The 25256-nt window shown below is 39.8% G+C and overlaps 1 protein-coding gene across 6 annotated transcripts in view; it reads left to right on the top strand.

Annotated features, from left to right (window-relative positions):
- The window catches only part of mast4 (microtubule associated serine/threonine kinase family member 4), a 123234-nt gene that overhangs the window by 81838 nt on the left and 16140 nt on the right, over positions 1-25256 (top strand). For 4 of the 6 annotated variants that reach the window (XM_062988874.1, XM_062988871.1, XM_062988873.1 and 1 more), the window contains 16 exons: positions 2740-2809; positions 5560-5580; positions 5995-6073; positions 8805-8959; positions 11609-11684; positions 12132-12341; positions 13659-13760; positions 13874-14006; positions 14978-15039; positions 17708-17799; positions 19073-19281; positions 19389-19527; positions 20574-20706; positions 20800-20965; positions 21955-22056; positions 24942-25067. In XM_062988874.1, the coding sequence (XP_062844944.1) occupies positions 2740-2809; positions 5560-5580; positions 5995-6073; positions 8805-8959; positions 11609-11684; positions 12132-12341; positions 13659-13760; positions 13874-14006; positions 14978-15039; positions 17708-17799; positions 19073-19281; positions 19389-19527; positions 20574-20706; positions 20800-20965; positions 21955-22056; positions 24942-25067 (1875 nt within the window). The remainder of the gene's footprint in view (positions 1-2739; positions 2810-5559; positions 5581-5994; positions 6074-8804; positions 8960-11608; positions 11685-12131; positions 12342-13658; positions 13761-13873; positions 14007-14977; positions 15040-17707; positions 17800-19072; positions 19282-19388; positions 19528-20573; positions 20707-20799; positions 20966-21954; positions 22057-24941; positions 25068-25256) is intronic. The other 2 variants (XM_062988875.1, XM_062988872.1) reach the window with 1 other exon arrangement.

The following is a 25256-nucleotide window of genomic DNA, read 5'->3' as shown; positions in this document are numbered from 1 at the left end:
TGGTCAGGACCACTACAGAGCAGGTATTATTTAGGTGGTGGATCATTCTCAGCACTGCAGTGACACTGACATGGTGGTGGTGTGTTAGTGTGTGTTGTGCTGGTATGAGTGGATCAGACACAGCAGCGCTGCTGGAGTTTTTAGGTACCGTGTCCACTCACTGTCCACTCTGTTAGACACTCCTACCTAGTTGGCCCACCTTGTAGATGTAAAGTCAGAGACGATCGCTCATCTGTTGCTGCTGTTTGAGTTGGTCATCTTCTAGACCTTCATCAGTGGTAACAGGACGCTGCCCATGGGGCGCTGTTGGCTGGAGATTTTTGGTTGGTGGACTATTGTCAGTCCAGCAGGGACAGTGAGGTGTTTAAAAACTCCAGCAGCGCTGCTGTGTCTCATCCACTCATACCAGCACAACACACACGAACACACCACCACCATGTCAGTGTCAGTGCAGTGCTGAGAATGATCCACCACCTAAATAATACCTGCTCTGTAGTGGTCTTGGGAGAGTCCTGACCATTGAAGAACAGCATGAAAAGCAGGAAACAAAGCATGCAGAGAAACAGATGGACTACAGTCAGTAATTGTAGAACTACATAGTGCTTCTATATGGTAAGTGGAGCTGATTAAATGGACAGTGAGTGTAGATGGCTGATCGGTGTATCAAGAAATATTCAAGAATCAATCTTATTTTTTGGTTGTTTGTTAGCAACCCAGTGCACTACATATGCATTTAAAGCCATTGTGTTGTAGTGCATGAGTGTAGTCATTAGAAGACAGTTTGGTGTTAGGCTTAAGTTTAAAATCACTTTCATACAAACAATTTGGATTTCAATCATGTGCATTAGCCAAAACAAGCTAAAGCTAAACTAAATAATATAGTTTAATTCTGTAATGGCTTAAAGTTGTGCTGTTGGTCTTTCATCATTTTAACTGATAGCTGTCCATTCTTATATGACTCTAAAAACTGTCCCAGGACATTCCAAAGGTGACTTCCCAATAGAGCTGCACTAATAGTTCAGCCGGGGACCGGAATATGTCATTTTTCTGCGTGATCGGACATAACTGGTGACCAGCTGTCTTATATAACCGACCGTAAATGTCAGTTACATTTACACTTGTGTACACACACACACACACACACACACACACACACACACACACACCATGTCTTTGGCAGGAAGTTCTGCACAGTGAGTAAAGAAGACAACATGCTGAGCAGCAACTCCAAAAACATTCAGATCAACAAATGTAATAAGACATTTAAAACATCATCACTCAGCTGAACATGCAAGAGCACAGAGCCAGACACAGGCTGACATTTCTTGCTCTCTTTCTTTGGGAACAAAAAGATGAAAGCCATACCAAGAAATATCATGGAATTCATAGCACTAGATTACCAACCATTCTTTGTAGTCCAGGATACAGGCTTTAGAAATTTGCACATCACCTGAGCGCTTGTTAAGCTTAGCTGGACATGTTGTAAACGAGATAAGAAATAAACCTGGTGACAAAGCAGTAATGCTTCTGTTTGTGAAGAAAATAATTGCCATTCATCTTCAAGTGACCTCATTAGACTTGTATGTTGACAACGACATACATGTTGAGAAATTAGACGTTTTTATTAAGAGAAGTTGAACGAAAATGTTTCTGTATGCTGTCATTTATAATTCTTAATTCAAGTTGGAATTGGCCAGTCACATGTTAATAAAAAAAAAAAAGGAAATTAGAAATGGCCAAAAAAAAATTGCAACCGGTGCATCTCTACTTCCAAACTGATTTTATTACTATAAGGACATACAATGGTACCTTGAAACTCAGCGTCAATTGGTTTTGGGAGTGGTGTTGAAAGGCGTTGAAATTTAATGTATTTTTCCCATAAGAATGTATGGAAAACCTGTTAATGCGTTCCATGGTCCCGTGGACTGGCATATACTTGTATAAAAAAACATTGAAATACAAATGAAATATCAATAAAAAAATACAATAAAACCTGCACTTTACCTTTACTTCTTTATTGTCTTCTTATGTTTCTTAATTAGTGGAGAGAACTTATGAGCAGTAATAATTAAGAGAGGTTCCTATGTTGTTCTTTAATACATTTTTTTTTTTTTTAAGATAAGCGTTTTAGACTCTCTGAAAAGCTGATTCTCACAGTTTCTCAGAACCCCAAACTGTAACACAAGTTTAAAAGTGAAACAGTGAGGAAAATCCAGCTAAACACAGATACATGTGGAGCTTTCAGACTGGATTCCACACAAATGCAGATTCGTCTCATATTCGCACTTTGATGACGTTTTACCGCACCGCTCAAGCCGAGCGCTGAACAAAGCAGCAGTCACACACACGTTGGGTTTAAGGGAAACGCTGAGTTTAAGGGTACAAATTTCTTGACGAAGGGTGTTGAGTTTCAAAGATTTTGAGTTTAGGGGACGTTAAGTTACAAGGTACCACTGTACTTTGATTTAAATTGGTTAACAAAAATTAAAAAAAAGAATTTCTAGTTTGGGGCAAAGTTATACATAACTTTGTGCGTGTGGGTGAAGTTATTTTTATTAATTCTAATCTGCCTGTAAGATTACTAAATCGTTTAACCTCTTACAAGCCAACTGATTAAATAAGAAACAACAACTATCAACTCACTACTAGGACATCAAGCTAAGCTGCTGTGCATCACATTCGATGCTGAATATTTTATTTGATTGTCTATTGACTGTCCATGTCTTTTTTTTGTTTTAGGAACCAGTCCCCAGGACAGCCCCAGAAACTTCTCCCCCAGTGCCTCTGCTCACTTTTCTTTTGCTCGCAGGTAACAAATGCAATTCTCCACCTGCACTTACCATTAACCTACTTTTTATTTCTACCAGATTAGCTAAGTGTACATCTACAACAGTTGGTAACAGTCTAGATTTGTGTAAATTACTAAGACAATGGCAATAATTATAATAATTATTAATAATAATAATAACAACAATGGTAGCAATAATAATAATCATAATAATAATGGTAACAAAAATGTATAATAGTAGTAATAATTTAGATGATGTTGATGATGATGATGATGATGATGATGATGATGATGATGATGATGATAATAATAATAATAATGACAATAATACATAATAATAATACTAATAATTTAGATGATGATGATGATAATGATAATATAAAAAATAATGGTGGTAATTATAATAATAATAATAGTAAAAATTCTGTAAAATAATGGTAAAAATAATGGTATTAATAATAATGGTAATAATAACCATAATTATAATAATAATAATAATAACAATAATAATAATAATAATAATGATTGATGATGATGATGACAATGATAATAATAATAACAGTAATATATCATTTATTATTATTATAATATATTATATTATATAAATATATATATATATATATATATATATATATATATATATATATATATATATATATATATATATATATTAATTGATAATTGATGATGATAATACGAATAATAATAATAACGGTAATAATAACCATAATAGTAATAATAATGATGATGATAATGATAATAACAATAATAAAAATAACGGTAATAATAATAATAATAATAATATATCATTTATTATTATTAAAAAATTTTATTATTATTATGGTAATAAAAATAATGGCAATCATAATAATAATTTGTATTATTGATAATAATAATAATTATAATAATAAAGATGATGATGACGATGATGATGATATTAATAACGCTAACAATAACCATAATAATAATGATGATGATGATGATAATAATAATAAAAATAATGGTAATGATAATAATAATAAATAAAGCTCTCCTGTTGTGGTATAATCTTTTACAATGCTCATGCCATGCATGCTGGAATGTAGACACACAGGCATTTATAAATGCCATACCTAATGTCACCCATCTATTCCAGGGATAAGCACTGGTAGTGTAGATAAGGTCCTGCTTATTGAAGGTACAAGGCTTTAGTGTGTGTGTGTATATACTGTGTATATATATGTATAGTGTACTGTAGTGCACTGCTGAATTTTAAAGGCATTTGTTCATGGCAGTGAGTTTACAGATCACGATTCATACAGCCATGTTAACTGTATTCAACTGTATGTATCAAATCACCACCTTATATTAGAAGTTATAATAGAAACATTTATATGTATGGTCCTTCAGTGTAAATAAATGTGTGATGCTTAGCTATGCCTGCTTTATTTGTATTGTGTTGTTTTGTGAGATAACAGTGTGTTTTTATGTGAGAAACGTTCTACCATGAGTGACTTTTCAAGGACTTAAGAAAAGTTTTCTTTTTATGCTGCCATTCCAATGGTGAAAGAAACATCTGTTTACATACTGTATAACTAGTGGTTTTGATTACTAAAGTATCCATGTAATCCTGCAGAGAAAAACAACTCATTTTTTCTAATGTAGTGGACATACACAGTATTAAGACGATTGTGTGGAAAACCTGGGGTTGCTAGGTGATACGTTTATATTTATGTTCACTGTCCAGGTTTGGTGTAGTGAGTTTACACCAGAAGTATGTAGACACTTGTCTATTAGCTTGTTGAATCTCATACAAAAATCAGTGACGTTAATGGATCAATCTTTAACAACTATTGGGAATGCTTTTCATAAGATTCAATAACTATGAGCAGTGTCTACATACTTTTTGCCATATAGTACATACACTGATCAGCCATAACATTAAAACCCCCTCCTTGTTTCTACACTTACTGTCCATTTTATCAACTCCACTGACCATACAGAAGCACTTTGTAATTCTACAATTACTGACTGTAGTCCATCTGTTTCTCTGCATGCTTTTACCCTGTTCTTCAATGGTCAGGACCACCACAGAGCAGGTATTATTTAGGTGGTGGATCATTCTCAGCACTGCAGTGACAATAACATGGTGGTGGTGTGTTAGTGTGTGTTGTGCTGGTATGAGTGGATCAGACACAGCAGTGCTGATGGAGTTTTTAAATACCGTGTCCACTCACTGTCCACTCTATTAGACACTCCTACCTAGTTGGTCCACCTTGTAGATGTAAAGTCAGAAACGATCGCTCATCTATTGGTGCTGTTTGAGTCGGTCATCTTCTAGACCTTCATCAGTGTTCACAGGACGCTGCCCACAGGGCGCTGTTGGCTGGATATATTCATACCAGCACAACACACACTAACACACCACCACCATGTCAGTGTCACTGCAGTGTTGAGAATGACCCACCACCTAAATAATACCTACTCTGTAGTGGTCTTGGGAGAGTCCTGACCACTGAAGAGCAGCATGAAAGGGGGCTAACAAAGCATGCAGAGAAACAGATGGACTACAGTCAGTAATTGTAGAACTACAAAGTGCTTCTATATGGTAAGTGGAGCTGATAAAATGGACAGTGAGTGTAGAAACAAGGAGGTGCTTTTAATGTCATGGCTGATTGGGGTATCAAGGGTAGTAAAGGTTCAATGTTGCTCAACCTACTCGATTAAGGACATTTTGGTTAGAAATTGCTTTAAATATTGTTTTCTCTTTCTTTTTGTCATTTATAATCCAGCACTGCGTACAGAGTAGACAGGTAATTAAAACAAAGGACGTCATATTTGTTTCCCTCTTTGCTTTTTCATTCAGGCTGGTCACTCACTGCTACGGTCATGTTTCCTGACCGCTGGTTCATGTTTTGTGTTTATCCTTCGCATTTATTAACCCTCACAATAGGCCGGATGGCAAATCGGTTCACAGGAAGTGGCCCGCCAAATGCCATTCAGTGAAAACAAACCAGGCCTGGAGGCTGGACTGCAGTATAATCAGCTCTTTCTCACGCTTACCCTTTTTAAGACTCTATGATTAATTCTGCATCGTTTACCATCAGTCCGGTTTTCCATTTACTGCCAGTGCTGTAAACCTGATGCTGTTTACTGATATTTATTACTAACATCCACAGGTTCTGTTGGCACGATGTGAACTGTTACATGCTTGTGTTTACGTGTAGAAACGATGGGCGTCGATGGTCCCTGGCTTCCCTTCCTTCTTCTGGGTATGGAACAAACACCCCCAGCTCAACCATTTCCGTAAGTGTCTTCTACATGTAAGCATTATGTGAACATTATTAACAGCAGATTAAAAGAGCGTTTTATAGGGCACTGTGTTGGTAAAAATGTAGGCTACCTTTCTAATTAGTTGTTTTGATTAATTAGAGCACATCCATTGCCAACTGGGACACAAAATCATGCAGCACATTTCATATACAAATATGTACAGTGGAATAGGACTGTGATACTCGGTTAGTCACCTTTGCAATACAGTTTAAATACACTATATGTGCAAAAAAGTTCATGTGTTTCAGCCACTCCCTTTGCTTACAGGTGCATGATATTAATTATACTAAAATAAATTAATCATCTAATATAAATTCCTTTTCACCTTTGGGCTATTTTTTTCCAGTACAGTACTGTCTATAAGTGCATATTAAGTGCAGAAAGTCATTTAAGTGATTTTCTTTTTTAAATTGCTGATAAAAGGTGCTCTGTAATAAATAACATTTATATTTTTCTGCATTTAGCAGACGCCTTTATCCAAAGTGACTTACATTACAGTTACAGTATACAGTCTAAGCAATTAGGGTTAAGGGCCTTGCTCAAGGGCCCAACAACAGCAACCTGGCAGTGGTGGGGCTTGAACCAGTGACCTTCTGATTACTAGTCCAGTACCTTAACCACTAGGCAACGGCTTGCCCTAACAGACCTAAACTGTTAGGTTATGGCATGATACAAACTTATTTACACAGTAAAGTTTTAAGTGGCATTTGTGCATGTAACTCTGTATTATAGTGCTTGACAAAGGTTTGCCAAAGTAATCCCTCACCCATGTGGCTATATCAGCTATTGTTGAGTGGCGGTTCTTGATGCAGTGCCGTCTGAGGGTTCGAAGCTCATGGGCGTTCAGCTTAAGCTTGCACCTTTAGCCTTTACGCACTGAAATTCCTCCTGATTCTTTGAATGGTTTAATGATATTATGCACTGTAGAGGGAGAAATATGCAAATCCCTTCCAATCTTTCTTTGAGGTTCATTGTTTTTAAACATTTCAATCATTTTCTCACACATTTGTTGACAAACTGGAGATCATCTGATCATCTTTACTCATCAAAGACTCAGCCTTTCCTGGATGCTGCTTTTGTACCAAACCATGATAACAATCACCTGTTGATGTCACCTGTTTGGAATCGCATCATTATTTAGTGTCATTACTAGCCCTAAATTGCCCCGTCCCAACTTTTTTTGGAATGTGTTACAGGCCTGAAATGCAGGAATGGAGGTATATTAGTAAATAAAATAAAGTTGAGCAGACACAACATGAAATATCTCAGGTTCAAACCGTCTGCAATCAAATAAAAGTCAAAGTTAATGTAAGAAACTCTGTGTTTTTATTTTATTTGCATTTTCCATACTGTCCCAACTTTTTCTGATTTGGGGTTGTATTTACAGATAGTATTGAAATGTGTTGCAGGCACTAAAATCTACATTTGTTTATATTTACAGAGGTTGGTCAGTACAAGCTTATTGCATTTTACAGTGTGTCCCAATTTTTCCGGCAATGGTCTTTGTAGAATAAGATGGTTAGCAAACAAACGTGGATGTGATGTTTGGGTTTGTTATCCCTCACTCACCGTGACCTTTCCCTCACATAACTAGCTAGACAACTGGCTGTGATCGTACCGCTGCTGGTCGCCGCGAGCGACAGACGTCTCCCAGATTTGTTTCGTGGTAAACATGTCACCAAATACATGCCAGCATTCCCACTTAGTGTTCACTTGCTGGCCGCGACTGTGTTTACTGACACCGTTTTAGCACACACCCACCTGGGAATAAAACTGCCAAAATAAAAATGTTTTCGCGCCAGCATCCCGGCCAAATGGTGCCGAGATCCTAATGTTACCATAAAACAGCTGGGACTGCTGTCATTTAGTTAATGCATGTAAGGAGAGACATAGATAACGATTAAATAAATGGTGTGGAAACACTGCTGAACAGTAATGAAGTGTGAACAATTCAGTCAGCAGGATTTGTATGTGCTTTTAAATGCAGCTTAGAAAACAATGAAACAGTTGTCGTTAATGTTATATATACACCGATCAGCCATAACATTAAAACCACCTTGTTTCTACACTCACTGTCCATTTTATCAGCACTTTGTAGTTCTACAATTACTGACTGTAGTCCATCTGTTTCTCTGCATGCTTTGTTAGGACCCTTTCATTGTGTTCTTCAATAGGACCACCACAGAGCAGGTATTATTTAGGTGGTGGATCATTCTCAGCACTGCAGTGACACTGACATGGTGGTGGTCACAGGACACTGCCCATGGGGAGCTGTTGGCTGGATATATTTTTGGTTGGTGGACTATTCTCAGTCCAGCAGTGACAGTGTGATATTTAAAAACTCCATCAGTGCTTCTGTGTCTGATCCACTCATACCAGCACAACACACACTAACACACCACCACCATGTCAGTGTCACTGCAGTGCTGAGAATGACGCACCACCCAAATAATACCTGCTCTGTAGTGGTCCTGTGAAAGTCCTGACCATTGAAGAACAGGGTGAAAGCAGGTTAAAAAGTATGTAGAGAAATATATAGACTACAGTCAGTAATTGTAGAACTACAAAGTGCTTCTATATGGTAAGTGGAGCTGCTAAAATGGACAGTGAGTATAGAAACAAGGAGGTGCTGTAAGTTTCTGTGCCTTTCACCTGCTAAGAAAAGGTACTAGAGTTTCTAATTTATTTATCTTTTATTTTCCAGTCTTCCTGTTCATCACAAGAAAAGCTCCACCAGCTGCCCTTCCAGCCCACTGCAGACGAACTCCACTTTCTGTCCAAGCACTTCTGCACCGAGAGCATCTCCGCCGACGAGCACCGCAGGGCCACGTCCATGCGCCCACGCTCACGTAGCCTCAGGTACAGCAAAGGATTTCGGTTATGAAATGCGGATACTCTTCATTAATATAAAACTGAGGACACATATACACTGCCTGGCCAAAAAAAAAAAGGTCACACACTCTAATATTTGGTTGGACCGCCTTTAGCTTTGACTACGGCACGCATTCGCTGTGGCATTGTTTCCACAAGCTTCTGCAATGTCTCAACATTTATTTCTGTCCAGAGTTGTATTAATTTTTCCCCAAGATCTTGTATTGATGATGGGAGATTTGGACCACTGCACTGCTCCAGCACATCCCAAAGATTCTCAATGGGGTTCAGGTCTGGACTCAGGTCTGGTGGCCAATCCATGTGCGAAAATGACGTCTCATGCTCCCTGAACCACTCTTTCACAATTTGAGCCCGATGAATCCTGGCATTGTCATCCTGGAATATGCCCGTGCCATCAGTGAAGAAAAAATCCATTGATGGAATAACCTGGTCGTTCAGTATATTCAGGTAGTCAGCTGACCTCATTCTTTGGGCACATAACATTGCTGAACCTAGACCTGACCAACTGCAACAACCCCAGATCATAGCACTGCCCCCACAGGCTTGTACGGTAGGCACTAGGCATGATGGGTGCATCACTTCTGCCGCCTCTCTTCTTACCCTGATGCGCCCGTCACTCTGGAACAGAGTAAATCTGGACTCATCAGACCACATGACCTTCTTCCATTGCTCCAGAGTCCAATCTTCATGCTCCCTAGCAAATTGAAGCCTCACTGACAAGTGGTTTTCTTAAGGCTACACAGCTGTTTAGTCCCAATCCCTTGAGTTCCCTTTGCATTGTGCGTGTGGAAATGCTCTTACGTTCACTATTAAACATATCCCTGAGTTCTACTGTAGTTTTTCTATGATATGATTTCACCAAACGTTTAAGTGATCGCCGATCACGATCATTCAAGATTTTTTCTGACCACATTCCTTCCTCGAAGATGATGTTTCCCTACTGTCTTTCCACTTTTTAATATGAGTTAATAACATCCTTAGATGTTTTCTTTGCTTGATGCATGCCAATAATTGGACCCTTCTGAAACAGATGAACATCTTTTCCATGACCACAGGATGTGTCTTTCGACATGGTTGTTTAACAAATGAGAAGCTACTCACTGCATCAGTTAGGGTTAAATAACTTGTTGCCAGCTGAAACATAATCACCCATGCAGTAATTATCCAATGGGAGGCTCGTACCTATTTGCTTAGTTAAATCCAAGTGGTGACCTTTCTTTTGGCCAGGCAGTGTATGAAAATAGACAAAACAGCGACTTACAATTATGAATACAGTTTGAGTCATTGAGGGTTAAGGGCCTTGCTCAGGAGCCCAACAGTGGCAACTTATTGGCGTTTGGGCGTAAACCTTTTAATTACTAATCCATTACCTTAACCTCTGAGCTACCACTGCCAAAATATTCAATGATCCTGCCATGAATGTAACCAATATGTTGACATGGCATTAAACCAATAAATAAACAATTAAAATGTGATGCGGTTTAACTATACATTGGTCCCTTGAAACTCGACGTCAATTGGTTTTGGGAGTGGTGGTGAGTTTAAAAGGCATTTTCAAGGTATTTTTTTCCCCATAAGGATGTATGGGAAACCTGTTAATGCTGCCATGGTCCTGTGGACTTGCATATATTTTAGGCTTATGTAAAATAATGGGGTTGTTTTTGACACGTATACACTGAAAATTTCACAAATGTAATATAAAGAACCAGAGGCGTAACTACCGGGGGCGCAGGTGCACTGGGGCCCATGGCGTGGGGGTGCCCTCCACGACATGAACTCAACCCCCACCGCACTCATTGGCTGCACTCGCCAGGTCGTTATTATTATATAACAATATTGTAGCGGTGTTATGTGAGTGACATTCAGCTCAGCCAATCAGAATGCAGCACTTGGTTTATACATGTGCGTTCGGACGTTCTGCAGATAGTTTTGTATTACCCTCTAGTAGCAAGTGGCTAATGCTAGCACTAAAGTGCGGCAATAACGAAAGTAAAAACATGACAATAATTTCGGTAAGTAAAATATTAAAATAACTAAAAGACAATACAGAATACATGTAATCAAAATATACAGTGAGTGCACAGCAAGGGATTTTGGGAGTGTGTGTGTGTGTGTGTATATGACATTTTTTTTTGCACTGGGGCTTATGAGCTCCTAGTTACGCCACTGTAAAGAACACTGAAATAAAAAGCTGATTCTCACAATTTCTCAGCACCCTGAGCTGTAACACAAGTTTAAAAGTGAAACAGTAAGAAAAATCCAGCTACACACATATACATGTGGAGTTTTTAGAGTGAATCTGATTGTTATTCCACACAAATGCAGTTTTGTGTCATATGCACATTTTGATTATGTTTTACCGCACTGCTCAAGCCGAGCGCTGAACAAAGCGACTGTTTATTGGTAGTTTAAAATTAAATAAATACATTTTTAAAAAACAAGCTGAACATGTTAAGTTTAAGGAAAACATTGAGTTTAAGGGTACACATTTCTTAATGAAGGGTGTTGAGTTTCAAAGATTTTGAATTTAGGGGACATTGAGTTACAAGGTACCACTGTATTTGTCTATACATTTGGATTGAAGTATTTACTGATCATTTTTGTTTTGTTTTTTAGCCCTGGACGATCCCTATCTTGTTGCGATCATGAGATAATTATGATGAATCATGTGTACAAAGAACGGTTTCCTAAGGTAAGTACTTATTAAGTATTTAAAAGTCAGAGGTGTGGGGGCAGCACAGGGGTTTGGTCGGGAGCACTGTCACCTCACAGCAAGAAGGTCCTGGGTTCGATTTCCAGGTGGAGCTATCTGGGTCCTTTCTGTGTAGGGTTTGCATGTTCTCCTTGTGTCTGTGTGGATTTCCTCCCACTGTCCAAAGACATGCAGTCAGGTTAATTGGAGATATTAATTGCCCTAAGTGTGTGTGTGTGTGTGTGTGTGTGTGTTTGCCCTGTGATCGACTGGCGATCTGTCCAGGGTGTTTCCTACCTTTCATCCAGTGAATCGCACCCACCGCGACCCTGACCAGAAAAAAGATGAAACAGCCTCTATAAACAGATGATGAATTATTGAATGAAGTCAGAAGTGCGTGCACTTGCGTACTGGAGTGTGTTTTAGTGAGTGTGGTGTATCTTTTAGGCCACCGCTCAGATGGAGGAGCGCATTCAGGAGATCATCAGCAGCAACTCTCCCGAGAACGCGCTGCCTCTAGCGGACGGAGTTCTCAGCTTCGCCCACCACCAGATCATCGAGCTGGCCCGCGACTGCCTGGAGAAATCCCGGCTCGGCCTCATCACCTCTCGCTACTTCTGTGAACTCACCGACAAGCTAGAGAAGCTTTTCCAGGAGGTCAGTAACCATTTGTGATTTTAGTCGCTGTCTGGCTCTTTTTCATTGCTTGTCAGAACTGTTTAGGGGAGGCACCCAAAACAAATGTGTGAGGTAACTCGACACTGTAGGACTGCTTTTATAGGGTACTGGCTATACCTCACCTGTTGACATTTATGCCCCAGCTTTGGTAGCTAGCAGACTGCTAATGTTCTTTAATTGCTCCACATATCGTGTTAATATGATTATTTAGGATTCAGTTATGTAAGGTTTAGATGTATGTTTAACTTTTTATATCCCCTCTAAAATACAGTCTCTTAAAACACAAATATAGGAACAATTGGTTAAACATTAGCTCTCATTGCTGCATCAGGATTTTGTTACTACCGGTATGTCCTGCCCTAACATTGCATTTTTTTTACATTTTTTGCTTATTATTTATGCATTTTCTTTCTTTTTCGGCTGCTGGCGATCCCAATCACATCCAAAAAGGGTATATTTGTCCTTCTTGGCACTCCCTCTGCTTCTTATTCACCCATACTTTGGGGAATTCATGTGTGAGGCCATTTCTGTACAGGCACCTTGGGCTACTAACCAGGGTCCTTACTCAGCGTCAAAGACACTCCCCCCATTTTTAGTCTGTTTTTTTCCCCCCATCTATCAGACTAGTGGCCAATTTTGTCTGCTTCAGGCACTGCTAATTGTGCCTTCTAGGGGACGCCCAGCTGACCGGTAGGTGCTTAAGTGGTGCAACGGTGAATTAAGCTAGTCCACTACTGTTGGGATTCAGTGTTTAATCTGGCAGACTGGCCACCTACAAACAGGCATGATTGGATTGACGTCCTGTCCGGGAAGTCTTGGTGGGGAAACATGACCCTCTGCGAGCCTGACCAGGATAAAACTGTGGTAGCACCTGAAAGTGAAATAAATTTATTTAATTAATTCTAGGCCTTTTCCAGATCAGATGGAACAATATTTCAGCTACATATACAGTTAAAATCTACAGGATTTAAAGAGAAAACAAAATAAAATACTAAAAAAAAAATAATAATAATAATAATAATAAATTAAAAAAATTAAAAAAATTAAAATAATTAAAATAATTATTATATTATTAGTTTTTTTATTATTATTCTTATTAATAATAATTTTGTGACAGTACTGCTAATAAGGAAAATAATAATAATAGTAATGATAATAATGGATAATTATTATAATAGTAATAGTAATTATAATAATATTCTGTCTGTACCCTGGCATCACCAGGTAGGTTAGCTGTGGATGGTGTGTGGATATAGTCCCACATTTAGTAACGTGGCTAATTTTGTTACTGTTTAGTCCACCGAGCGATCTGAGAGTGCTGAGGTGACCTACATTAAAGATCTGGTAAAGAAAATCCTGATCGTCATCGCCAGACCAGCACGCCTACTGGAATGTCTGGTAAGTTTATTGTTTTACAGATATTTTGGCTTAAACCTCAGAAAGTAAATACTATATCAGAACAAACTGGACAGTGCTATTGTGCTGTAGTAAAATTGGAAATCTAATGGCAGGAGTTTGACCCGGAGGAGTTTTATTACCTGCTGGAGGCTGCGGAGGGTCACGCTAAAGAAGGGCAAGGCATCAAGACTGACATTCCTCGCTACATCATAAGCCAGCTCGGTCTAACACGAGACCCTTTGGAAGGTAAGACAATATTTGGCGTAAAGATTTACACTGTGAGTGAAAGTTTGTGGACAGCGGTAAAACACACTAGTTCACCAGTGCTGTCAGTCCTTGGTGGTCCTTGGGGGGAGGGACAGTGGCTGAAACAGTGGCAGTACCTGCACAAGGCGAGGTCATATAGAGAGTCATGCTTAAAATTGTACCACAACTGTAACAGTCACCACTTACTTCATTGAATAGAAAAGTCATAATTTTTTAGCATCAAAAAACCCTGTTTCAGCCACTGTCCCTCCCCAAGGACACTCAACCAATCCTGAGCCTGTGAAGGCGTCCGACCGGCTTCTTCTATGGTTATCATGATTTTATGATTGATTGCATGTACCTTATTGCTCTATACACAGATTTCTACACTCTCAACTCTCAGCAACATGTATTCATGTACTTCACTGCATTGCAACAGCAGATGTCCAGATGTTTTGAAGATTCTAGCAATCAGTGAAACAGGCCTTCCTTAATGATCCTATAAATCTGCATCCAAGGCAAACATCATCAGTAATTCCAGCCAAATGCACCTCTCGCTTCTCATCGCCTCTCCCATAAACCTGCAGGAGGCCTTTAGCTTAATTCCTGTGACGGTCGAGAGTGGAGGGACAGCTGTGTGAAGTGTATGTGGTGTGCTCCAGACTCTTTGGGGAGCGCACACATGCCCGCTTGGTTCATTACCTCCTGCTGTTCGTCGTTATCCTGGGAGTGAAATTTGCTGAGAGCGGATTTGCTCGGGTTTGCTAAGCTGTGCGATTTAGCGGTTCATGTGTTAGACATGTTTTTTACCAGCTTTTTAGTCTCATTATGGGAAAAATACAATATAAGGTAATTTGTAAATAAGCAGCTCATGTAGTTACACTGGTTTTTAGTATGTTAATGCTCAATTGAACATCTTCAAAACATATTTAGCTCAGTCGAGGACCTAACCATTATTTCCTGTCTTGCAGAAATAGCCCAGCTGACCAGCTACGATAGTGGAATTGCAGAAACTCCCGAGACTGATGATTCTGTAAGTTGTTTTTTATATAACACTGCCAATAGAAATTTTGTTAAATTTCATTGAATTGTATTTTTTATATTTAATATTCATCCCTATATATATACTATAAAGAATTTATATTATTGCTCCTATTGTATATACACTGGTACCTTGAAACTCAACGTCAATTGGTCTTGGGAGTGGCGTTGAGTTTTAAGGTATTTTTTCCATGGTCCCGTATTTTTAGGCAAATGTAAAATAATGGGATTGTTTTTGACATTTGAACATACACTGAAAATAACACAAGTATAATATAAAAACACTGAAATACAATTGAAAACAGTTAAAGATCAGTAAAAAATACAATAAAACCTGCACTTTACCTTTACTTCTTTATTGTTTCCTTATGCTTTTTAATTGTGGTGATGCTTGATCTTGGAATACCGTATTCAGTTCAGTAAAGGCGCATTCACATTAGAAACGGCACATTAGCTTTTGCACTGCTCAACAATAAGCGTTTTAGACACTTTCGAAAAAAGCTCATTCTCACGTTTCCTCAGAACCCCGAGTTGTAACACAAGTTTAAAAGTGAAACAGTGAGGAAAAATCCAGATAAACACAGATACACGTGGAGCTTTCTTTGACGGTCATTCCACACAAATGCAAGTCGTGCGCCGAACAAAGCGGCTGGTTATTGTTCATGTGAAATTAAATTTTTTTTTTTTTTTAAAGAAACTGAACACGTGGAGTTTATGTGAAATGTTGAGTTTAAGGGTACGATTTTCTTGGCGAAGGGCATTGAGTTTCAAAGATTCAACCAATATATTGTGTATGTTTATACCTATAATTATATCTTTATCTTTATTTCTACATTTATACTTATATATATATATATATATATATATATATATATTGTTTATAAAAATACACTACTGCTTCTATTTTTATTATTATGCCAGATGCACTATTTGCACATACTATTTAGCATACCGTATATTGTATATATACACCTCACTTATTTTATTTGCATTTGCATTAGTTTAACTTCTGCTTGTTTAACTACTGGAGGCCAATAATTTCCATTGGGATATATAAAGTATCTATCTACTTATCTATCTATCTAACTGAGTATAGAAAACAACAGAAAACAAGTGCCATAGCAGGAAAACATGCTAGCACACCAGAGCTTACATCTCAAACTTTCAAGTTCCAATCTCACCTCAGCAGTAGAACAGGCGCATATAGTACAATGATTGGCTTGTCCGAGGGTGGGAATACCGAATGGAGTTCCTTATTACTGCTGCAATTATGACCTCTGCTGGCTGATCGATGACACCTGCACAGAGACGGGGTATAAAGAAGATTGAAGCATGATTCTCTGTGCGTTATACGGATCTCCATATGTACTCACATAATACAGGTAAAAAAATGCTGTTGGCCACTGCACACGTCGGAAGCCACCGCTGCCAAAGCAATAGGCCAGTTCTGTTTAATAATCAAAATTCCGAACCACTGCTCCATATTTATGGCAGAGGCTCGAGCAATACAACTAGCCTTGGACCCACATTCAAGATAACAAGCAGCTCAATTATCTAATCTGCACAGATTCAAAAGCCTGTTTACAAGATTTAGCATTGCATAGTTTAATACACCCAATAATATCAATAATAACCCAAAAACTAAAGCAACTGAAAAGCTGTGGCCATGACATCAAGTTCTGCTGGATCCCTGGACACTGCGGCCTTAAAGGAAATGAAAAAGCAGACTTGACAGCAAAGCAAGCTGTAACGTCCCCACTCCAACTATGGCCATACCCACCATCTGATCTCAAACCAACCAGGTCAGGCGCTTCTGCCGCTGTTTCTGGTTCAAAAGTGGCTTGACCTGGGGAATGCGGCACCTGTAGCCCATTTCCTGCACACACCTGTGCACGGTGGCTCTGGATGTTTCTACTCCAGACTCAGTCCACTGCTTCCGCAGGTCCCCCAAGGTCTGGAATCGGCCCTTCTCCACAATCTTCCTCAGGGTCCGGTCACCTCTTCTCGTTGTGCAGCGTTTTCTGCCACACTTTTTCCTTCCCACAGACTTCCCACTGAGGTGCCTTGATACAGCACTCTGGGAACAGCCTATTCGTTCAGAAATTTCTTTGTGTCTTACCCTCTTGCTTGAGGGTGTCAATGATGGCCTTCTGGACAGCAGTCAGGTCGGCAGTCTTACCCATGATTGCAGTTTTGAGTAATGAACCAGGCTGGGAATTTTTAAAAGCCTCAGGAATCTTTTGCAGGTGTTTAGAGTTAATTCGTTGATTCAGATGATTAGGTTAATAGCTCGTTTAGAGAACCTTTTCATGATATGCTAATTTTTTGAGATAGGAATTTTGGGTTTTCATGAGCTGTATGCCAAAATCATCAGTATTAAAACAATAAAAGACCTGAAATATTTCAGTTGGTGTGCAATGAATCTAAAATATATGAAAGTTTAATTTTTATCATTACATTATGGAAAATAATGAACTTTATCACAATATGCTAATTTTTTGAGAAGGACCTGTATATATATATATATATATATATATATATATATATATATATATATATATATATATAAAAGAATAAAGCTGTTTGTTCTGTTTTATATATATATATAGGATTTAACTGTTTATCTGAATGACAAATGAATTTTGTATTTTCCCCTTCAGTCCCAGAGCCTGAGTGCAGCAGCGAGACCCCGGCGCAAACCCTGCGAGTTAGACTTTGAAATGATGAAACTCATCAGTAACGGAGCTTACGGGTAAAACCTTGCTTTAAAAACTAGTTCCTGTTTATTACTAACTAATTGCTTACTGTAGTTACTCTAAATTAATATATATTTTGTATTACATAAAAAAATCTGACTACTTTTTCTGCACTATACACAATTTGGCCAGAAGTATGTGGACATTGATTTAAATAGTTGATTTAGTTATAAGGCAACACACATTGCAGAAACATATATACATTTGAGCTTATTATTACAGTTATTTAGTCATAAGGTTGCTTTCCTGCCTGACAGATAGTTGAAGCCCTGAGGAGTGGTGCCAGTGTTTCAGTAACAGCTGCACTTGTGGGCTGTTCCTGTATCATGGTATCAAGAGTAGAGGAACCATTAACAAACATCCAGCCAAAGATCACAAATCAGCCGGCCACGTGTGGTTCACCTGAGAAGGAAGTGTTGCATGTCGCGAATAGTATCGCAGCAATGATGTGCCACAGTGGAACAGCTCACCCACCAGTACAACAGTGGGCAAGCGCAGCCAACACGTGATCAACAAGTGTGCCGCCGTTGAACTCCCGTCATTGCAAATCATGGGTCAAAGAAAGGTGTCACTGGACTTTGAACACACGGAAGGCGTCGTTTGGAGTGACATGTCCATTTCCTAAGACACGCCGATGGATGGGTCCACATCTGGCAGAAACCACACGAAGCTACATCTCCTGGTTGCAACATTGAACTGCTACAGGCCGGTGGTGGTGGTGTGATGGTCTGGGGTGCATTCTCTTGGTATGCCCTAGGACCATTAGTCATCGTACCTCAATCATTGAATGAAGTACACTGCAGGGACCTGTTAGCTGACCATCTGCACCATTATGTTTAGGCATTCTTTCCCAGTGGGATATTTCAACAGGAAATTGCTTTGTGTCATCGGGCTCGGAGCACTCAGGAATGGTTGGACAAACACAACATTGAATTCTCTGCACTGCCTTGGTCCCCAAACTCGCCTGACTGCAACCTCATTGAACGCGTTTGGGACGTGCTGGAACGGGCTGTGCAACCCAGTCCCACTCGCCATGCTGTAGCGGGCTGGGAGGATGTTCGCCACCTTGTGGAGTTTGTTTCCCAACGTCTGCAGGCTGTAATTAATCTAAAAGGTGTACCAACCCATTTATAAGCCAGATGTTTCTAATCCAGTAATCTTTCTGTGTAGTATCCAGTTTTGGACGTGATGTTCAGGTGTCCACAAACTTTTGGTCATGATGTGTATAAAATAATTCAATTATAAATGAAAACAATATATATTCTTCAGTGCCGTTCATCTGGTGCGCCACAAAGAGACCAAGCAGCGCTTTGCCATGAAGAAGATCAACAAGCAGAACCTGATGTTGAGGAACCAGATCCAGCAGGCCTTTGTAGAGAGGGACATCCTGACCTTTGCCGAGAATCCATTTGTAGTCAGCATGTACTGCTCTTTCGAGACCCGCAGACACCTCTGTATGGTCATGGAGTATGTTGAAGGTTTGTACAAACACACACACACATACACACACACACACACACTATTATTCTTAAATAATAAAGCAATACCGCTTAGAGATAAAACCAAATGATGGATGATCTAACAGGTGGGGACTGTGCCACTTTGCTGAAGAACATGGGTCCTCTACCTGTGGACATGGCCCGAATGTATTTTGCTGAGACCGTCCTGGCTTTGGAATACCTCCATAACTACGGGATCGTCCACAGAGATCTAAAACCTGACAAGTAAGCCTGGAACACTAGTCTTATTTGCTTCCGGAACTTATTTGTGTAGTTTGTGTTGATGCAGATGCAGTAAAAAGTTTCTTTGAAATGACCTAGACTTTTACTTAAATTACTTTTAATAGTGTCTAGTCTCTAAATCACTGCCTTATCCTGGTCAGGCTAATGGCGGGTTTGGCTTCCTGGAATCATTGGGTTTTTTGGCTAATGTGAGACTATGGGTGTGTTCGAAAACCCAGTGAGCTCTCTACATAGGCAGCATTTTACATCATCCTAAGCGCGCTCCCGAGAAGGAGCCTGTTTGAAATCCTAGATGCCTTAATATGCTCACTAGTGCGATATCTTAAAATTTCAGTGGTATTTTGACTCAGGAATGAGTGAGCATCTGATGCTGTCTTAGCGGTGGAGGCAATCCCAGCATTCAGTGCGGAACAACTTTTCTCCCAAAACTGGTGGAAACGTGCATCGGTTCTCTAAAAAACATCAGGTTCGGAGAAACCTGAACAGAACCGGTTCAAGAACTAGGGTTCTTTTGGTGGAAAAGCGCTATTAGAGAATTTAAAAAATCTCTGCTCTGTACCACGCAACCTTTGAGCCACTACTTTTGCTTGTCTTGATTCTCCACCCAGAACTCAAGGAAGACACGCATCAAGGGTTTTCTCTGTATTAACGCCCAAATGGTGGAACAAACTTTCTTTGTCTGTTCTGTTTGAACATCTGTCTCTCACAATTTTCAAAAGATGGTTAAAGACTTTCATCACCTCTTTACTAAGCACTTAAGCTGAGAACTAACATGTACTTACAAACCTTATATAGCGTCTTACTGATGTCTATTAATATATATAGAAAAAAACACCTTTGCTGTAACACTAACACGGTTTCAGCAAATTTGTATCCTTGGACTGTTGTCTACTTGAACTATAGTAAGGCAATTTTTACTGTGGAAGCTCTTCTGTAAGTCGTTTTGGATAAATGTGTCTGCTAAATGCTGAAAATGTAAATGTTAAGTTAGATGTGACTGTATTTTTTGCTATTTTGAATCCTTTTAGTTTGCTGGTCACCTCCATGGGACACATCAAGCTGACTGACTTTGGTTTATCAAAAGTTGGCCTGATGAACATGACCACTAACCTCTATGAGGGCCACATAGAGAAGGATGCCAGAGAATTCTCAGATAAACAGGTATTGCTTTTAAAGTCCTAGAAAACCAAGTTACTTTGTAATGTGGCTCCTAGATGAAGCAATGCTACTCTTTGCCTATATTTAACTTTTTAGGTGTGTGGTACTCCTGAGTACATCGCTCCAGAGGTAATCCTGAGGCAGGGATATGGGAAGCCTGTGGATTGGTGGGCTATGGGGATCATCCTTTATGAGTTTCTTGTAGGCTGTGTGCCATTCTTCGGAGACACACCAGAGGAGCTCTTTGGTCAGGTTATCAGTGGTAAGTGTAAATTTGCTCTTTTATATACCTTTAACCAACCCCTCCATCCCTACTTTCCCTACAGCCACCACCATTGTAATGTTGGGGAGCCTAGTGTATCTTAGTTATATAAACAAACATTTGAGGAAACGACACCCAAATTTCACAACCCAAACAATGCCCATTACCAAGGAGTTCCCCCTTGTCTGTCTAATAGCCTCCACTCTAGGATAGTGGACAATCAGAAGTTCAACTGCTTGGTGGCCAGCATTAACACAGAGTTAGAGTCCTCTGGCATTGTGTTTGATGATCTCAGGCTTGTCATTGGCTGCTTAGCAATGGAAAGCCAATTAATGTTAATTTCAGAGACAGGAACTTGGTAGTAAGTGACATTCCTGAGCATGGACACTTCAGCACTTGGTGGTCCGATTTTGTAAACACACCTACAGCTGCAAATAATACCTTGATTATTCATCAAATAGGCATAACATTATGACCACTGACAGGTGAAGTGAATAACACTGATTATCTTTCGTTCATCACGGCACCTGTTCGTGGGTAAGATATAATAGGCAGCAAGTGAACATTTTATCCTCAAAGTTGATGATCTCCAAAACTGCAGCTCTTGTGGGGTGTTCCCGGTCTGCAGTGGTCAGTATCTATCAAAAGTGGTCCAAGGAAGGAACGGTGGTAAACCGGCGACAGGGTCATGGGTGGCCAAGGCTCACTGATGCACGGGGGGAGCGAAGGCTGGCCCGTGTGGTCCGATCCAACAGACGAGCTACTGTAGCTCAAATTGCTGAAGAAGTTAATGCTGGTTCTGATAGAAAGGTGTCAGAATACACAGTGCATCACAGTTGCAGGGCTGTTTTGGCAGCAAAAGGTGGACCAACACCAATATTAGGAATGTGGTCATAATGTTATGACTGATCGGTGTATTTTTGGTTTTCTAGTCAGTAGGATATTGGAATTTGTGTATTAAGCACTTCCTTGCCTTTTTTCCTTTCCAGATGAGATAGACTGGCCTGAGGGAGAGGACGCACCTCCAGCTGATGCTCAGGAGCTCATCACGTTGTTGCTAAGGCAGAACCCTCTGGAGCGACTGGGAACTGGTAAGGCTCTGCTCTTATACCTGCTTTCAAATAATGCTCAATGAATGCAGATCAATGAATATGATATAAATCAAATGTTCCATAGTGAGTGGGAATGATGGTGCTTCTTACAGTGGACAACTACACTATAGTTGGTTACTGCCACGTCTGCAAATCACATTAAATTATTTATTTTTTGACACATCAGTACCAGTGTAACCAAACAGTTGGAAATCTTGTCTTCTTTGTAAGACTCCTTTTCAGGAAATTGCATTGCATAATTTATGACTGTAATTTAGCCTCTGGGTATTGGCCAGTAGAAAAGGCAGCCATTTTTTATTTTCTAGCTATCTAATAATAGAATGTGCTTCTTGGAATTGAAAGAAACAGCTAACTTGGTCTCCCGTCATATTTAAAATGCACTTTTGTTTGGTTTGTTACAGTATAGGAAAATAAAAGTAGTATTCAATCACTTTTGTTATTTTACATACAGCCATATACACAGACGAGGCATAACATTATGACCACTGACAGGTGAAGTGAATAACACTGATTATCTCTTCATCACGGCACCTGTTAGTAGGTGGGATATATTAGGCAGCAAGTGAACATTTTATCCTCAAAGTTGATGTGTTAGAAGCAAGAAAAATTGTGATGGCTAGACGACTGGGGCAAAACTGCAGCTCTTGTGGGGTGTTCCCGGTCTGCAGTGGTCAGTATCTATCAAGAGTGGTCCAAGGAAGGAACAGTGGTAAACCGGCGACAGGGTCATGGGCGGTCGAGGCTCATTGATGCACGTGGGGAGCGAAGGCTGGCCCGTGTCCGATCCAACAGACGAGCTACTGTATCTCAAATTGCTGGTTCTGATAGAAAGGTGTCAGAATACACAGTGCATCGCAGTGGCAGGGCTGTTTTGGCAGCAAAAAGGGGACCAACACAGGATTAGGAAGGTGGTCATAATGTTATGTCTGATCGGTGTATTAAAATATATTACATTTGTTGCTTTGTTACACTGGAATCTCTATCCCATGAACACACAACAATATAAAACAAACTGGGCGGAATTAAAAAACTAACCAGAGAAATCTATAAATCTATGCTGGACCCCCCAGGATAATTAAAAGCCGACAGATTGGCAGGGAATATTTCAGAACCACAACGGACCAAACACAAGCTACACATCTTACTCGGCAGATACCAGATCCCTGATCACAGTGTACACTAAAACAAAAAAGGAAAACCGAATGGGAATTCCAGAACGGAAATAAACAACATCAATTATGCCCTGTCATAAACACCATGTGGTGGAAAAACCTTTAATTAAATACCTCAAAGAAATCTTTAAACAAAAGTGCCACATTTCACGGCGGTCATTATATAACACTCATAAATTAAATGATAGAATGAATGGAAGCTACAATACACAGCCTAGCCTACCATAATGGTTGAATGTAAACCTAGAGCATCCAGTGACTGTGTGAAAATTCTCATCCGTGTTTTGACACCCTTTCCACTTACCATATAGAAGCACTTTGAAGTTCTACAATTACTGACTGTAGTCCATCTATTTTTTTACATACATTTATGCCTCCTTTCACCTTGTTCTTCAATGGTCAGGACTCTCCCAGGACCCCCACAGAGCAGGTATTATTTAGGTGGTGGACGATTCTCAGCACTGCGGTGACACTGACATGGTGGTGGTGTGTCAGTGTGTGTTGTGCTGGCATGAGTGGATCAGACACAGCAGCGCTGCTGGAGTTTTTAGATACCGTTTCCACTCACTGTCCTCTCTATTAGACACTCCTACCTAGTTGGTCCACCTCGTAGATGTAAAGTCAGAGACGATCGCTCATCTATCGCTGCTGTTTGAGTTGGTCATCTTCTAGACCCTCATCAGTGGTCACAGGACCCTGCTTACAGGGTGCTGTTGGCTGGAAATTTTTGGTTGGTGGACTATTGTTTAAAAACTCCATCAGCGCTGCTGTGTCTGATCCACTCGTACCAGCACAATACACCCTAACACACCACCACCATGTCAGTGTCACTGCAGTGCTGAGAATGATCCACCACCTAAATAATACCTGCTCTGTAGTGGTCCTGGGAGAGTCCTGACCATTGAAGAACAGCATGAAAGGGAGCTAACAAAGCATGCAGAGAAACAGATGGACTACAGTCAATAATTGTAGAACTACAAAGTGCTTCTATATGGTAAGTGAAGCCGATAAAATACTCCCATCACTGTCCTTGGGACAGTGGAATATTCCATCGTGAGCAAAGATTTCTTGACTAGAACATAGGAACTGGTCTAAACCAGCTAGAACTGGGGTTTTGGAGGTCATACAATGTAATTGACGCACTTCTTGTCATTTGCACCACTTTCCACGAACATTCCATTGTAGCAGTATTTTTGGTACATTGGAATATGGCAATCATGTCTGCACTTTTTAAGTAGTATTTGGTTATGTATTAATACTTCGTGTCAATTATTCTCCCATAACCCATACCATGATTAAAGCACAAATCTGAGCAGATCAAACCACCATGTCCAGATGCCAAATCAGCCGCTTCCAAAAATCACTATAGAGAGGGGACATGCCACTCTACTCTGACTATCAAACACCTAACCGAATGCCCTAGATAAACACGAACCAAATGCCTGCTAAAAATACTATGAGACAATGAGACAACAGGCGCCAAAAGTTCTCAAGTTCCTTATACATTTAACAATCTACACCATACGTTTATTGACCAACCTTAAAATCTAATGAGCTACCATCCTGCCATGAATGTTACTGATGTGTAAACGTGGCGTTACACCCACAAACAGCATTAAGTAGCTTGTTAACTACTGGTGCCTGCACTTTAGGTTAACTGTGTGTTTTGTTTGTGTTTTTGTATGTTTTTAGCAGGAGGAGCTTATGAGGTCAAGCAACACCAGTTTTTCCACAGTCTGGACTGGAACAGTCTTCTTAGGCAGAAGGCAGAATTTATTCCCCAGCTAGAGTCTGAAGATGATACCAGCTACTTTGACAGTCAGTGTTTGTGTGTGTGTGAAATGTGTGTGTGTATGTGTGAAATGTGTGTGTGAGTGTGTGAGTCATTCATGCAGAGCAGGGCTAAAAGCCAGACGATGTCAGACTGTTACTGTCTGTATAAACCAGACGAGCTCTGAGCAGAAGCGCCATTAGTCCGTGCAGTAAAAGTTGATTTATAATTCTCAT

This window comes from Trichomycterus rosablanca, chromosome 26 (genome assembly GCF_030014385.1).
Source record: "Trichomycterus rosablanca isolate fTriRos1 chromosome 26, fTriRos1.hap1, whole genome shotgun sequence".
Taxonomy (NCBI): Eukaryota; Metazoa; Chordata; class Actinopteri; order Siluriformes; family Trichomycteridae; genus Trichomycterus; species Trichomycterus rosablanca.
The sequence above is the reverse complement of the archived record's forward strand: the minus strand, read 5'-3'. Positions and strand labels throughout refer to the sequence as shown.